Genomic DNA, 16,177 nt, shown 5'->3' with positions numbered 1-16,177 from the left:
AATATAAAAAAAAAAAAAAAAAGTAGAAATTTCAATCCAAAAACCAAACTCATGAAAAAAAATGTCAATATAAATATAGAGATTAACCCAAATACTAAAAAAAAAATCAATTCTAAACATAACAAAAGAATAAGATAGAAAAAAAATCTCAGGCACATATGAAAGCAAATAAAAAATTTGAAATAAAAAATAAAATTCATTAATAAAAATATATAGAAACAAATATCCACATATGTTGAATTGAAATTTTATTAATAATAACAATATAAAAAATTTTGACATAAAATTCATTAATCAAAGAAGAAAGTTGAATCAGATTGCTTGCGGTTTTTTTTTTTTTTTTTTTTTAATTTTTATAATTTTAGATTTTGGGTTTTTCTTTTTCTTTAGATTTGGGTGATGAGGTGTTTTAGTTATGTTTTGCAATGATTTTTTTTATTTGACTTGGGTTTTGTGAAGGCTTGTTGTGGTGGTTGGGTGATGGTGGTGATGAGTTTTGGGTTTGATGGTGATGGTGGTATTGGTGATGGTTGTGTGTTTGATGGTGATGGCTAAACTTTCCCCACTGATGGCACCAAATTGATGAAACCAAAAATCGTCAGATGAGTCACTCATCCAATCTTTAGCTTTTTATGGGCTTTGAAGATCTGTAAGAATAAAAAAGCTAATTGAATAGCCCTAGTGAGGGAGCCTTTGATGCTTGAGTCAGTATCAGCCCATATATTTTGCATATAGATTGTATTTTGTATTCTTTTTCGGATATACCTAAGCAAGTGAGACAGATTATCCCTTTTATAGTTGACTTGGGTAGTTGTTGTACATAATTGGAGGTGATATTATTACCCATGTGTAACGGTTATCGTATTGATGAGAGTTTAAGGTCGACGAAAAATGGTTGTCTTTTAATGTGTTGAATGTGCATGAACGGTTTTAGTTTTTCCTTTAATGCAAGGTCATCCATTAAGATGGACGACCTCAATGATTTTTCTGGACTCATCAAGATGCAACCATTCTCTTCTATTTCCATCATTTTTTGGAACACATGTTTAGTTGGGATTATTAGCCACCGTGGTTTTAAAAACCTGTATGGTCAAAGAATTGGAAAAGGGACTGGTTACTGGTTTTATGGTCCAATCGAGGTTGAACTTGTAACACCCCAAATATTTTTAAAGCAATTTTCTTTTGAAAGGGAATAATATCTAAATTAGAGTTTATCTTTTTATTTGTGTGTTTAACTATATTATGGAAGATTAGAGGGTTAAGATGATTTGGGTGGCAATGGTTTTGTTAAAATTTGAAAATTTCATATCATTTGAGATTTCTTGCTTTGGTAAAAGGTTTTTGGTTGATGAGTTTTCTAATGGGTATTTGAGGGTTGGTTTGCTAGATCAACTAGACGGGTCTTGTTGTTGCATATGTTGATGTGAGTTGATTTTAGAGTGTGTTTCCTTTGCATTTGAGTGACTTTGACATATGTGAATGTGGGCATTTGCTTGTTGCGTACCAAGTGTTTGATAAGTTGTTTATATGAGATTTTGGGTTTGATTCCTTGTTTTTAATATGCTTTAAATCTGGTGGTTTTAATGTGAGTAAATTCTCAAATAATTTGGGCTCGTCTTACAACTATAGCAATTTTCTAAAGCTGTCATGACAGATTTGAGTCAGCCACAATGCATGATTTTTAATAAATTACCGAAAAATCCTTTTGGGCTGAATTTTCTATGGTACATTGTATACATATGGGGGAATGTTCCCCTAAAGTTTTGAATTAATCAGATAACTTTCATTGACCAAAATTTCTTTACAAAATGGCTGCCCTGTTATGTACTAAATCTGAAAGTAAGACTAAAACGCTTAGAAATTGTGGAATTAATCCCAAACCTTGGTTGATCTTATCTTAGCTTAAATATATTATTTAGTACCCAAAGAGATTCATGAGTATGCTACATTATCTTATGATGCACATTATTGCGGTGATGAATTTAAAATGTTTTGGTTGTGTCAACACTATGAGTTTCTTGGATGCTTGTTTGGTTCCCGCTTGGGTAGGGGTACTTGTCTTGGGATGGTCAAGCTAGGCTTTAGGGCCTTAGGTTTGATTTTTGAGGGAATCCTTTCTGTTTTATGGAGACAAATTTGATGGCGTTATTTTGTAGTAGACCTTATTATTAATAGGCTTGATACTTGTGCTTCTTGGTTCCAAGGTGTTTGGCAATGGACCTAGTAACTTGATTGGTTGAATGCAATGCCAGGTTGAGGTAAATTTGGATTGGACTACTGAGGTAAGTAGCTTTTTCATGGGATTTTGGAAAATAATCATGTTGCATAAATGTTGTTTTGGGTTAAATACAATTTGGAAAATAATTCTTGAAACTATGTTTCCTAAAAAGAGTTGTGTTGTGACCCTGCTATATGTGATTATATATGAAAAATGCATCATGTTTAATATTTGCATATGGGGAAATGCATGAATATTTGGCATGGAAAAGAAAAGTATCATTGAATTCATTTGATAGTGGATTACATGGATTTATAGTATTATTTGGAAATACTAAAGATGTTTTGTCTTAAATTGTATTATTTGGGAAATTTATGTAAAATATTTATGACAAGAAATGGTTTTGAGGACTTTGAGAATATTGTGGATATTTGGTTATTGAAATATCTTATGAAACTACTTGAAAGTAAACTATATATTTGAATACATTTAACTTGTGAGCTTTTGATGTGGGTTTGCCCTTATGCTATTATGTTGGTGATTACCCCGTCTTTGTGACAACGTCTTTGTGACATGTGATTACCCTGTCTTTGTGATGACATCTTTGTGACGTGTGATTACCCCGTTTTCGTGACTATAAGCCAGGTTGGAGGCTCTCGCTTTGCATGACACGGGTAAATCCTTGAGTGTGTGGGTGAGATTGTTACCCATAAGGCCAAAAGGCCACATGCAAAAAGGGTACTGTGTGACGCGTCATTCCCTGCTACTCATAGGGGAAGAGGTAAATCCTTGAGTGTGTGGGTGAGGCTAGGCAGGGCCAAGAGACCACATGCAAAAGAGGTACTACAAGGCGCGTTATCCCCTGTTGCCCATAGGGGAGATAGGTAAATCCTTGAGGGTGTGGGTGAGGCTAGGCAGCACCAATAGACCACATGCCAAAAGAGGTATATATCATGCTAGTGTGTTTGGGTTCCGACTTGTCTGTGGCGGTATGATGTCTTAGTAACATTTCCGTCTTGGTGGCACCTTGGGTGAAGTTTCTAGTTTTGAAATGGTATTGGATACTTTTATGGCTCACAGTGAATCAAATATAGTTTCATAGTTATTTTGGAAAGCTTGGTGCTATATTATTTCTATCATTCTTGTCGTATTGTTAATGAAATTGATTTTGCATAAATTAAATGAAAATTTCCAAATTATAGCATGCTTTGTAAAATGCTTATTATCATGAAACTTGCATTTCCCTTACCCTATTAATTATGCTACTTACTAGGTTTTAGCTCATTCCACTCTCCAATAGTTTTACAGATAAATTTGCTATACCTCGAGCACGGAGCTTATTTTATTGGTGGTGACTAGAGCATTATGCTAATTAAGAGATTTATGCTATGATTGGTTTGTGACTCAACTTAATAAATTTATTGAGGCCATAGCTAATTCTATCGGAGGTTGGGTTCTTGAGATTTGTTAGCCTTGGGCATAGTAGGCCTAGATTTTGTCATTGAGGTTGCCTATCCTAGGAAGAATTTGATTATATGTTGATCCATTTGGAGTTTTGGAATTTTATGTATATTTGGAGGCATCATTTGTTATTTGTATTGTTTGTAAATGTCTCATAAAGCTCTGACTTATATTGTGGATAGTTTACAATATATTTATTTATTTTATCAAACGGAAAGGAAAAAAAAAAAAAAGTATCTATGAAAACCTAAAAAATATTTAATAATAAAAGTCCATGAGGAATGAAGACCCATGACAACATGTGTTTTTGATGTCCATTTTGTAGGATGCACACAACTCAGCCCAAAGGAACTAGCCCATGTGAGCAAGCTCAATCAAAAAGACCCTAGCAAGAGGCGGAGGATTGAAACTGGACAACCAGCCCTTGTTCATCCCTGACCAAGGTACAATTGGAGGCCCCTACAAGAGAGCCAAGTCTTTGAGGATGATTAAGGGGCTGTCCCATCAACTTTCTGTCATCCTCTACCTGATGTGAACAGTGCCCGAGGGGTGTGATATCAGCTAAAGTCTAAAGGGTGATAAATCTCCATTATCTTCCTCAAAATTGTATCTCTAGCTGAAAGGGAGCTGAAACCAATTTATCCAAACCTCAACAAATTGATGCTATAAATGTCAAAAACGTTGAAGACATCATTCATGTGCCAAGCCCATGAATCCTAAAGGGGTAAAATTGGGAGCATGTGGTTTGGAGGGCATAAAGGGATCTCCAGCAGAACCCCCTGAAGTGGACTTAGAGTTTGACACCTGGCTTGGGGTGTTGAATCCTACTTCTTGGGGTCTAAATCTCAGTTACAACATTATGATTCGTCCTTGATACTTGCCTTAATCCCATTGGTTAAACTCAGCTCCAGAAATTCTGACATTTAATGCAAAACACTCCGAAAACCCACCATGTGTCATATTGCCCAAAGAAGCAAGGTAGCCGCAAAAGTAAATCTCCTACTTTTGGCCAAATCCTAGAGAGATTAACCTTGATTCCCTGCCTCTAATTAGACCTACGTTTTTTGGATTATTGTTAATTAATGCTTCTCTAAAACTCCATTATAAAAACATAAGCACCTCAGCCCAAAAGACATAGCTACTCCCTCTGAAACTCTTGATTTGTTAGCCATTTTGTTTGGGTTTTAGCTCTCCTTAAGCTCACCACTTTGTTAATGGCTGAGTCACAAGAACAGTGCTGGTGCTTTCTCCATGATGAAGAAACAAACGGTCATCCATTGGAGATTCTTGTGTTGAACCATATCAAGGAATGGACGAAAAATGATCTCAATCGAATTAATTAGAAAGAATGAGTACAAAAGTTTTATATACAGTGACTGAACCAAGCTAACCACTTAACTGCAAAACAAAAGAGAAAAACTAACTACACACGTGTCCCTATAATAATAACTAACTTTCTCATGTGCTATTACTTAAAGAATTCATCTACTAAGCTACAAGTCACATGTACAAAGAAATTCACTACAAGCTACTGTCGTTTTTGTGCTCTGTTTTGTTCTAACCACAAAGCTTGTTGCTCTTGTTGCTCTTGTTGCTTGCTACTATGCTTATTGTTGTCTTCTCTCTAATAAATTGTTTTCCACTAATTTTTTTTGGAAAACAACTCTATTTCACAGCAAGTTAACTAAAAGAAGTTAAGAGATTGTTTTTAACTCATTTAAAGTTGCTACTAAACATAAGAAAATGAGATAGTTTTATAGGAGATAGTTTTATAGAAAATACTTACTTTTTTTTTTTAAATAACTCATTTTTTTTAAGAAAATATCGTTGTTGAAAAAACAGAGCGTGCAGATAAACAAAACCCTTCTTCTTTTAAACAAGAAAACAAAAAAACAAAAAAAAAGAAGAAGAAAAGAAAACAAACAAAACCATTAAATTATATATTATAATATATTATTTAAAAATTATAATTAGACGGTGCAGACATCATTGGGTTTCAAGTTCCAACGCAAGTTAGAAGTCAACCAAAGGTAAAAGTTAAGTAGTGGTGGTTGGCTTGATTTGGATCATGAGCTTGGAGCCAAGTGGACAATGTCATGGCCGGATTCAAGGTGATAGATTGGTGGTAAGAGGAGGCAGCATGGGGCAGGTATACACATAGTAACCTTATAGGAATTTGGATTTTTTTGTTTTTTTTTTTTGTTTAATTTGTTTGTTTTAAATATTGGTGATTTGAGATTGTTAGAACATTAGCATTAGCATTGGGGGTGTAAAAATCCCCCCAGTTGCTAGTTTTCTAAACAAGACACTAAAAGAGGGCTTTAGTTGGGTTTATAGACCAAAATTTTTTTTTGCCAACTATGAACAGTAAGGTTGTATATATACAACTCTACTGTTCATGAGTTGTAAAAATAAAAATACATTTTCATACGGTGAGAGAGAAAGAGAGGGAAGAGAGAGAATTGGAGGGTCACGTGCTAAGGAATGGGTTGGGTATTTTTATAACAAGTTCAGTTTTTTTAAGTTCTTCTTAAAAGAGTTCAATTTTATTTGGGTTTTCCGGTACAAGTTCAAAAGCTGAGAACCAATAATAAATGTTTTAAGTCAGCATTTACTGGTTGAGAGGTTAGGGAGAGAACACACGTCAGCAGTCTTTCTGATCGACCTAATAATTATATTCTCTCACATAAATTTAAGTTCTACCATAAATTTAATTAATGAAATCCATAATTATGTGATAAGAAAAAAAAAAAAAAAACACGTTTATTTTCGTACTTACCCCCACTCAATTATGATCTAAAAAACACGTTTATTTTCGTACTTACCCCCACTCAATTGTGAGATCAATAAGAGCAATGAACTCGATCCACAAAGGTGTGCCGACAGGACGGATGAGGATGTGATAACTAATAAGGTCGTATTCACACGTGGGTGGGCCATTGAATTTGTTTTTCTTTGTTTTGGTTATAATGGCCATGGAATGCTTTTAAAGTCTTCTTTTGAGTCCACATAAAATATCCTAGCTTGAAGTTGATCTGGCTATAGATATATTATGTATATGCTTGATACACAACATTAATTGACATTAATTTGCTAAAAAACACTTGAATTACAGTACGAAAAGCTCTCTTGAATATAGAGATGGCGACTGGTTTTGCAAAGGGAAAGATGGTGACTGTGTTGAGCATTGATGGTGGTGGCATTAGAGGCATTATTCCTGGAACCCTCTTGGGCTTTCTTGAATCCAAGCTTCAGGTATACAGTATACTTCACTAACCATAGCCATGAACCTCTTCTTTCTTTGTTATAATTTCTGTGTATCTCTATATTATGTTTAGGAATTCGACGGGCCCAATGCAAGAATTGCAGATTATTTCGACGTAGTTGCAGGAACAAGTACAGGTGGGCTAGTAACAGCCATGCTTACAGCTCCAGACAAAGACAAACGGCCCATGTATGCTGCAAAGGACATCATCAACTTCTATTTGGAGAACTGTCCCAAGATTTTTCCCCAGAGCAGGTAAATCTCAATGAAATCACAATACCCCAAAAACAAGCCTTTAATTTCTTTCAGTTTTTACAATTTTTAAGTGAATTCAAGAAAAGGTATATATTTTCCATTTTAAAGTTGATTCCATGGAAGCAGGCAGAAAAATTTTGTGAGTTCAGTGACAAGCTTCTTTGGTGCCGTGGTGGGGCCCAAGTATGATGGGAAGTACCTGCGGTCATTGACAAACGAGCTACTTGGCAACCTAACTGTGAAACAGACTCTAACAGATGTGATCATTCCAACCTTTGATATCAAACTCCTTCAGCCAGTGATCTTTTCGACCGATGATGTATGAGTATGACAATAATAAGTATACTTGAAAGTGTTGTACATATAGAAGTCGAGTAATACTATATATGCATACAATATCTCTTACAAATTTTGTAATTATAATAACATTACTTTTCCCTGATTTTATCCCTAACACCATTTTTTATTATACATTAATCAGAACATATCATTGTAACAATAATAAATGTTTAGACTTATTGGTGGGAACAAAGTTTTACTCTCTTTTTTTTTTTTTTTGAGAAACCATACACACACAAGAGAAAAGTAATGGCTTAACTTCAAACTAGTTTCAAGTTATTTTGTTCAACTCAACCATTTATAAGGCTATTTATATATATTATATTTAAATAAATTATATGATTCATTTAAACCGCCTTTAATTGCCATGTCATGAAGCTTGGAGAAAAACTTTTTTCCATTGGTGAAAATCTCGCATGGAAAAAAGAAAAAGAAAAAGGAAAAAGAAATATTGGTATTACATAATTGAACATAAAATTACCCGTTAAAACTTTTAAATAAAGTGGTGTTGGAATTATGGCCAATTGGCCATTACATGGTCTCAACCGTTATAATCATTTGTACAGGCAAAGCTAAATGAATTGAAGAACGCTAGGCTAGCAGATATTTGCATCGGCACCTCTGCAGCACCCACTTTTCTTCCAGCACACTATTTCGAGACAAAAAATGCAGAGGGAAAAACTCGCAGTTTTGATCTCATTGATGGTGGGGTTGCTGCAAATAATCCTGTGAGTACCTAATTTGATAATATAAGTTGCATTTGGTGACGAAGCTTAATTTGGAAGTTTGGTTGTTCTATTTAGATATTTCTTGATTTATTTTGGATCAAGTTGGCAATTTCTCTTATCCATTTTAAACTAAATCCACAGACGATGATGGCCATAACCCAAATTAGGAAAGAAATATTGATGCAAAGCTTTGAGTTACCTGACATAAAACCAATAGATTACAGCAAGAGAATGCTAGTTCTATCATTGGGCACAGGTGAGGCCAAGCATGAAGAGAAGTACACAGCAGCCAAAGCCTCAAAATGGGGATTGCTTAGTTGGGTTTATGACAATGGTGCAACTCCATTGCTCGACGTTTATGCAGACGCAAGTTCTGATATGGTCGACATTCATGTGTCCACACTCTTCCAAGCCATTGGTTGCAAGAAAAACTACCTCCGTATTCAGGTACGCACCAATTAAATGACCACATTTACCATATCTATTTGAGACATTATGATAACTAAGGTTCTTTCTATGTCTGAGGATGAGTTTTGAGCAATGTTCTTGAGGTTTGCAAGAATAGCTTAGCTATATTTGCAGAGACTAAGTTAACATTAGTTAGTAAATGTCATTGTAATATATAAGTACATTGCTAGTATTTATATTGTATTATTATATTGTATATTTTTAACTTTTTTTGTATTATTTTTAGCTTGCCCTATATAATAATTTATATTAGCATATTTGCTTTCCTACTATTTTATGTGACATTATCGTAAACTTGTTTACAGTTGTTAATTTAATAGGGTATTCAAATAAAATTTTTTGGTAAATGATGTCATTTAATTGATCTTTTAATGGGATAAACATATTCATTTGCTTTTTTCTATTTTTTTTGGGGCAAAGAACAACTTACTTACCTGTGGTTTGGCTAAAATTTAAGTTGTCTACCTGTGGTTTAAAATTTGACACTTTACTTACTTGAGGTTTGAGCAAAATTTAAGTTGCCTATAGGCAACTTAAACCATAGGTAAGTAGCTACTTGTGGTTTGAAATTCTATGATGCAAGTGTTCCGCTGGATATTGATCTTATTTGATCTTGTATTTTTATGTTTTTGGAGGAGAGAGACATAAAAGTAGAGCAAAATTACATATTTAGCACTATTTTTAATAGAGGTGGGTTTTAGAAATCTAATTGAGCTAACCTCAGGTGGGTAAAGTTTCAAATTTCAAACCATAGGTAAGCAACTTAAATTTCAACCAAAATATAGATGTGCAAATTGTAATTTGCCCATTTTTAAAAATACATTTTCAATTGACTAAGATCTTAATTTCCTGATTTCAATCATTTTCAATTGTACCACTATATTGTGTTACTCAAAAGAATATCAATTGACGCATAATAACTATGCATGGATCTAATTTTGAATGAGGGGTTTATTTTTAATTTAGAGAAATCAATTAATATATATATATATATATAAGCAAAGATTTCACGCAGGAGGGTATGAGGTTTTGCCAAGTGGCACTCTCTTTGAAAAGATAATTGAATTTTTTTTTTTGAAATAAAATACATCATTTTTAATTTATTACACTTATTAGATGCCACATCAATTATTTACTAAACTCAATAGATTTTAATTAGTAATAAATAAGACTAATGGATAAGATAGAGGGATGTTAATCATCAAAAACTCTTTGTTTTCCTTATTCCTCCATCCAAAGGTTTTCTTATGTTTATGCCTACTCCTCTTCCCTTATAACTAAATGCCTACTCTTCTTCCTAAACCACTACATGCCTTCTCCTATGCCTATCTTGCTAAATTACCAATTCTATGTTCTATAATTTGCACAAACAAAAATAGTATTCAGATTATTTAAGAACACATGAATCTTCCAAAAAAAACATATGTTTATTCACCTGGGATAATAAATAACAATAATGCTCATCTTCCACTTGCTTCATGTCATAATGGTCGTGGTTCAATATGGTAAATTGGTTTTTTTTTTTTTTTGGTTTGAATTGATACTAAGATGCTCTTTTACTTACTTATACTTTTCATTTGATAATTATCATTCTTATGGGCATTTGGGGCTTTAGAAAGTGATATAGTCATATAATAGGATGCTCTTTATGCCATTTTTTATTTGCTAATTATGATTTTTATCAAGTTCTGTTAATAGATTAAGATTGTCAAAATTTATTTATTTTTTTGGGTTAATTTTTTTTTAATAAAAAAATTATTTGNTAACTTAGTGGTGATTTGTTTGTGTTACCACGCGTATTGCATGTTAATTGAATTAATTAATTAATTAGCTAATTAATTAGTTAATTTATCACAAGGGTCAATACATTCTTGGCCTATCAAATAGAAAAGTTATCATTGACTCTATCTAAAGCATTTAAAGTAATAAAGGCATATTAAAGATTTAAGTTGATTGGCTAATATAAAACATCAGCCCATTGTTTGGAATTCAATGGGAAGAACATAATTTTTGTTATACTCTTGATTGCATGTGTATCAATTGTGGCCGAAGAAACTAAATATGAGTAAGCTAATATCATAATTCAAATCAATAGTAAAAAACAAAAATGAATAAAACATTTTTGAATATGGCTTAATGCATTCTCACATTCATGGAACAACAAATCAATAGATACTAATTTAACTGATTACACTAATTATATTTTTAATCTATTAGAGTATGTTGCAAACTTTCAATAAGCATAAGTGCTTGTTGAATAAATTCTCTTTAATAAAACAACTTACATATCTCAAGATATGACACTACCAAGCTGCCCTTGATGGTTCTTCCTACCAAAATCGATCTTGAGCACAAAAACTTCAAAACTACAAATTAAAAGTATTAGTTACAATGTAAACTTTTTAAACCTAAAATGATATGAAGCACATAACAACCTCAATTTTAATTTATCTTTATGAAAGTTACTCTTTTGAATGTATAAGATCAACCAACAAACACAATAGAATCAAATTGTGTATAATGAAATTGAAGCATTGGCTTAACATCTATACTAACTTGAAAAACCAAAAGGAAAAGGATCAAGAAAACAACAGTTAAGCTCATTCCATTGAAGTTGAAATGATAGATCCTTCTACACATTGAGCAATACATTAATGAGTTAAAAAGTTTTATTCTATCAAAAAAATGTGTAGAAACACAAATAATTTTTTATTAAAAAAAATTAACCCAAAAAAATAAATAAATTTTGACAATCTTAATCTATTAACAGAACTTGATAAAAATCATAATTAGCAAATAAAAAATGGCATAAAGGCATCCTATTATATGACTATATCACTTTATAAAGCCCCAAATGCCCATAAGAATGATAATTATCAAATGAAAAGTATAAGTAAGTAAAAGAGCATCTTAGTATCAATTTAAACAAAAAAAAAAAAACCAATTTATGGCCCCCGACATATATATATATATATATATATATCATTTAATAAATATAAAATTTCTTTTAAAAAAAATTAATATGTTTATCATAATTAAGGGAAATCCTAATGGGTACTCTGAGCATATGTGAAAAAGGCATATACAATGCAGCATTAGCCATCTGTAATTGCTACTTTGAAAGTACAGATTTCTTTAATAACTCCACCTTCGTTTCTTTTGGCTAATATGTCTTTATTGAATCAAAATCAAACCACAAAAATTATATTAAAATCACCAAATTAGAGTTTAATATTATAATTAAATTTTTAAAAGAAATCTAGGCACATTTGCACAAAAATTCCATGTAATTAAGTCACACTTAGGAATATTGGACCCTTTTCCCTTCGTATAAATAGGGGAGTCCCAATGTGATGAGGGGACTAACAATTTTCTCTCCAAAACATTTATTGTAGGAATACAAAAGTTTTCCATTGTAGACTTTTCACGATTAAAGAAGATGACTTGCCAACTAATCAAACTAGAGTTTTTAGGACCTACAGCAATTTCACAATATCAAGAACAAACCCCAGTGTATACAATATCAAATTCCATAGTCTCCTATTACATCAAATGAGTGTTTAATTTTTCTCGCAAAGTATTGAATAGTAAAGCTTTTGGGCCATAGTGTTGGACTTGGATGACACCTATCAACAACGTATCATTATGAGATGCAGAAAAAATTTGGAGTGTACACAACGTTTAGTGTGGATGGGAAGAAATTTCATCCTATTCCAATTGGTTAGGTTAATAAGGGACCTATTTCAATTTAATGATCCTGGAATTTTGTATACAAGTAATAACCAAGAAAACTTCCACCTAAAATAAGTCGGATTTTTGGCAAGAGAGAAAATTGATGTCTAGACAAATCAAGCTAAGGCCGACCAAAATGGACCATATTCTTAATTGCTTATCTCTATTTGTTCCATGTACAAGACTTATAGTCAATGCTTGGCGTATAAAAGTTGAACATCTTATCTAAAGTCCATCATCTGAAAGCTTGAGAAAATATTCATTTAAACCAACACAATATATAAATTATAAAGGAATCAAAGAAAAATTGTCAAAAATAATGAAAATTTAATCTATGCTTAAATTCTTATAAGGATGAACACAATAGCAATATCCTTTTAAAAAAAGTAAAGATAAAAAAATCTTATTTATTTTGTACGTATGATAAAGTCCTATCACAAAGTTTTTTGAGGCTTATGTTGATTAGTGATTAGAAGTTAAAAAGGAATAATCATCAATATATATATATATATATATATAAGCAGAGATCTCATGCGGGAGTGCGTGAGGTCTTGCCTAGCGACGCTCTAATTTTGCATTTAGCATTTTTTTACCTCTTTCATTAAGTTTTTTTTACTGTTAACCAAAAGTTTACATTAACTTATTTTACTATTATCTCATTAGTCTCTCATTAATTGCCTAAGCTTACATCACACATTTCTCTCTTTTCATGTCTTTTAGCATACCCACCATTTTAATATTTAAAAAAAGGCAAAAAATTAATAATTAAGGACTAATAGTAATAACTAACCAAATAAGGCCTTGGAGAGAGATAGAGAGACATAAAAATGTTGTGAATTGTTAAATAAAATGCATTGTTTCACTACAAAATCAAAACGTATTGTTTCATTATAAAAGACCTGAGACTAACAAAACATTTAAAAGAGAGAGAAAGAGAAATCTGAGGGGATGTCGCCTCCGTCATATTGGCCTCCCACCACTATCAAGACGCCGAAACCCCTACGAGTATTTTTCTTTTTCTTTTTAAATTAGGGGATTAAATATGATTTAAGTTTGGGTAATTTGGTTGGATAGTTTTTGTTTTGAGTATATAAGTAGAGAGAATAGTTGGTACGCAATGTAAAGCCATATTTAACCATGGTTTTAAATTATCTATAAGACACGTGCATACACACTGGCCACACCATGTTTTAATGTCATACTATCAATGAGTAGAAAACAATGAGAGAATTGGACATACTTTTATTTCATAGTATTAAATATGTGAATCGGATCTCTCTAAATTGCACTATCTACAAACTATAATCTTGGAGACTCTTAGATTGTATCCTGCATCCCCATTGCTTTTACCCCACATGTCCTATGAAGATTGTACAATTGGAGGATATAATGTTCCACCCCATTGCTTTTACCCCACATGTCCTCTAAAGATTGTACAATTGGAGGATATAATGTTCCACGTGAGACAATGTTATTGGTTAATGCATGGGTCATACATAAAGAGCCCAATATATGGCATGATGCAACTAGTTTTAAGCCTGAGAGGTTTGAAAATGGAGAGAGTGACATGAACAAGTTAATGCCATTTGGACTGGGAAGGAGGGCTTGTCCTGGGGCAAGCCTTGCCCAACGTACAATAGGCTTGACATTAGGGTCATTAATTCAGTGCTTTGAGTGGGAAAAGATTAGTGAGGAAGAAGTTGACATAGTTAAAGGTAATTAATGGGATCACCATGCCCAAAGTCGTGGCATTGGAGGCCATGTGCAGAGCTCGCCCAATTATAACTAAGGTTCTTTCTATGTCTGAGGATGAGTTTTGAGCAAAGTTCTTGAGGTTTGCAAGAATAGCTTAGCTATATTTGCAGAGACTAAGTTAACATTAGTTAGTAAATGTTATTGTAATATATAAGTACATTGCTAGTATTTATATTGTATTATTATATTGTATATTTTTAACTTTTTTTGTATTATTTTTAGCTTGCCCTATATAATAATTTATATTAGCATATTTGCTTTCCTACTATTTTATGTGACATTATCGTAAACTTGTTTACAGTTGTTAATTTAATAGGGTATTCAAATAAAATTTTTGGGAAATGATGTCATTTAATTGAACTTTTTAAGGGATAAACATATTCATTTGCTGTTTTTTTTTTTTTTTTTTGGGGGCAAATTACAACTTATTTACCTGTGGTTTGGCTGAAATTTAAGTTGTCTACCTGTGATTTAAAATTTGACATTTTACGTACCTGAGGTTTGACCAAAATTTAAGTTGCCTATAGGCAACTTAAACCATAGGTAAGTAACTACTTATGGTTTGAAATTTCATGATGTAAGTGTTCCGATGGATATTGATCTTATTTGATCTTGTATTTTTATGTATTTTGTGTTTTTGGAGAAGAAAGATATAAAAGTTGAGCAAAATTACATATTTAATTCTATTTTTAATAGAGGTGGGTTATAGAAATTTAACTGAGTTAACGTCAGGTGGGTAAAGTGTCAAATTTCAAACCATAGGTAAGCAACTTAAATTTTGACCAAACCACATGTGTGTAAATTGTAGCTTGCCTATTTTTTAAAATACATTTTCAATTGACTAAGATCTTAATTTCCTAATTTCAATCATTTTCAGTTGTATCGCTATATTGTGTCATTCAAAAGAATATCAACTAATGCATAATAACTATAAGTGGATCTAATTTTGAATGAGGGGGTTATTTTTAATTTAGAGAAATTATATTAATAAGCCCAAAGTTTTTACATTGTTTCATATTTTTATTTATCAATAAAAGTACAACACTTATGAAATCGTTTCAATTTGAAGCAACTATTCATATCCGATATTCATCTACGTTATTATTGATATGCCAAAAACATATTGACCCTTTGTGATTAAATTAATTGATTAATTAGCCAAGTTATTAATTAATCAAATTAGCATGTAAAGCTCATGGTAGCACAAACAAATCACCAATTAATCTAAGTGTAGCAGAAAATAAATTTGACACAGTGATTTGTTTACGAATGGGGAAAACCTACACGGCAAAAACCCCACTGGGTGATTTTCAGGCTACCACTCCCGAAATTCTACTATTATCACAACAAGCGGTTACAAGTAAAGGAATCTCAGTACCTTATACCAACCTACAGTTAAACCCTTACTCCAATACCCAATTGGACTTGTTCTGTAGTGACAATTTCCCCTTTTGATGCACGGCTTCTAAGTACGTGACTAACCAATTACGTGGATCCCAGTACGCGACTTCAATCACCAAATAGAGAAGATTGTTGGCTGCAAAGTTCTTCAATTCATCCACGATGAAGATCAAGAAGATGCTTGGTTACAAAACTCTATGGTGCACATACATAGTAACTTCTTCAAGAATGATGAACAAGGGCGAAACTTTGTCTCCGGTCACAATTTGCTTGAACAAACTTTTTCTCAAAACTTGTGCAACTTGCGTACTCTTTGACAGCCCTTAAAATAATCATTTTATATGTCTAGGGTTAGGAGAAAAGAAGGCCCAAAGACATATTCACGGATCCCTAGAAAACATATCAGAATTTCTATTTCTTTCATAAACCTCGACAGATGGGAGGTGTCAAGCACACGGGCTGAACAACTTCTTAAACTTTGACACATGCTAACTGTCGAGTTTTAGTAAACTTGCACTTCTCAGTTTGTTTCTTGGACAAACTTGATGACTTCAA

The 16,177-nt window shown here is 32.5% G+C and overlaps 2 protein-coding genes across 2 annotated transcripts in view; both read left to right on the top strand.

Annotated features, from left to right (window-relative positions):
* Positions 1-9,006, top strand: part of LOC112011650 (cytochrome P450 81E8) — a 21,565-nt gene extending 12,559 nt beyond the window's left edge. The window contains exon 3 of the mRNA XM_065778987.1: positions 8,774-9,006. Coding sequence (XP_065635059.1) covers positions 8,774-8,803 — 30 coding nt within the window. The 3' untranslated portion in view covers positions 8,804-9,006. The remainder of the gene's footprint in view (positions 1-8,773) is intronic.
* On the top strand, positions 6,663-8,758 carry LOC112032504 (patatin-like protein 2). The gene is made up of 5 exons (XM_065778990.1): positions 6,663-6,934; positions 7,018-7,199; positions 7,326-7,518; positions 8,105-8,266; positions 8,408-8,758. Exons 1-5 carry the CDS (start codon positions 6,821-6,823, stop codon positions 8,726-8,728), a joined length of 972 nt encoding a protein of 323 aa, XP_065635062.1. The 5' UTR covers positions 6,663-6,820; the 3' UTR covers positions 8,729-8,758.
* Positions 9,007-16,177: the final 7,171 nt, after the last annotated feature.

This window comes from Quercus suber, unplaced genomic scaffold (genome assembly GCF_002906115.3).
Source record: "Quercus suber isolate HL8 unplaced genomic scaffold, Cork oak 2.0 scaffold_195, whole genome shotgun sequence".
NCBI lineage: Eukaryota > Viridiplantae > Streptophyta > Magnoliopsida > Fagales > Fagaceae > Quercus > Quercus suber.
This window is presented reverse-complemented; position numbering and strand designations above follow the sequence as displayed.

Bases quoted from the DNA above. Each gene is read 5' to 3' on its own strand.
- LOC112032504 (XM_065778990.1), top strand. From the start codon at position 6,821: ATGGCGACTGGTTTTGCAAAGGGAAAGATGGTGACTGTGTTGAGCATT. The intron at 6,935-7,017 runs GTATACAGTATA...TATTATGTTTAG, and splicing joins TTCTTGAATCCAAGCTTCAG to GAATTCGACGGGCCCAATGC. The intron at 7,200-7,325 runs GTAAATCTCAAT...CCATGGAAGCAG, and splicing joins AAGATTTTTCCCCAGAGCAG to GCAGAAAAATTTTGTGAGTT.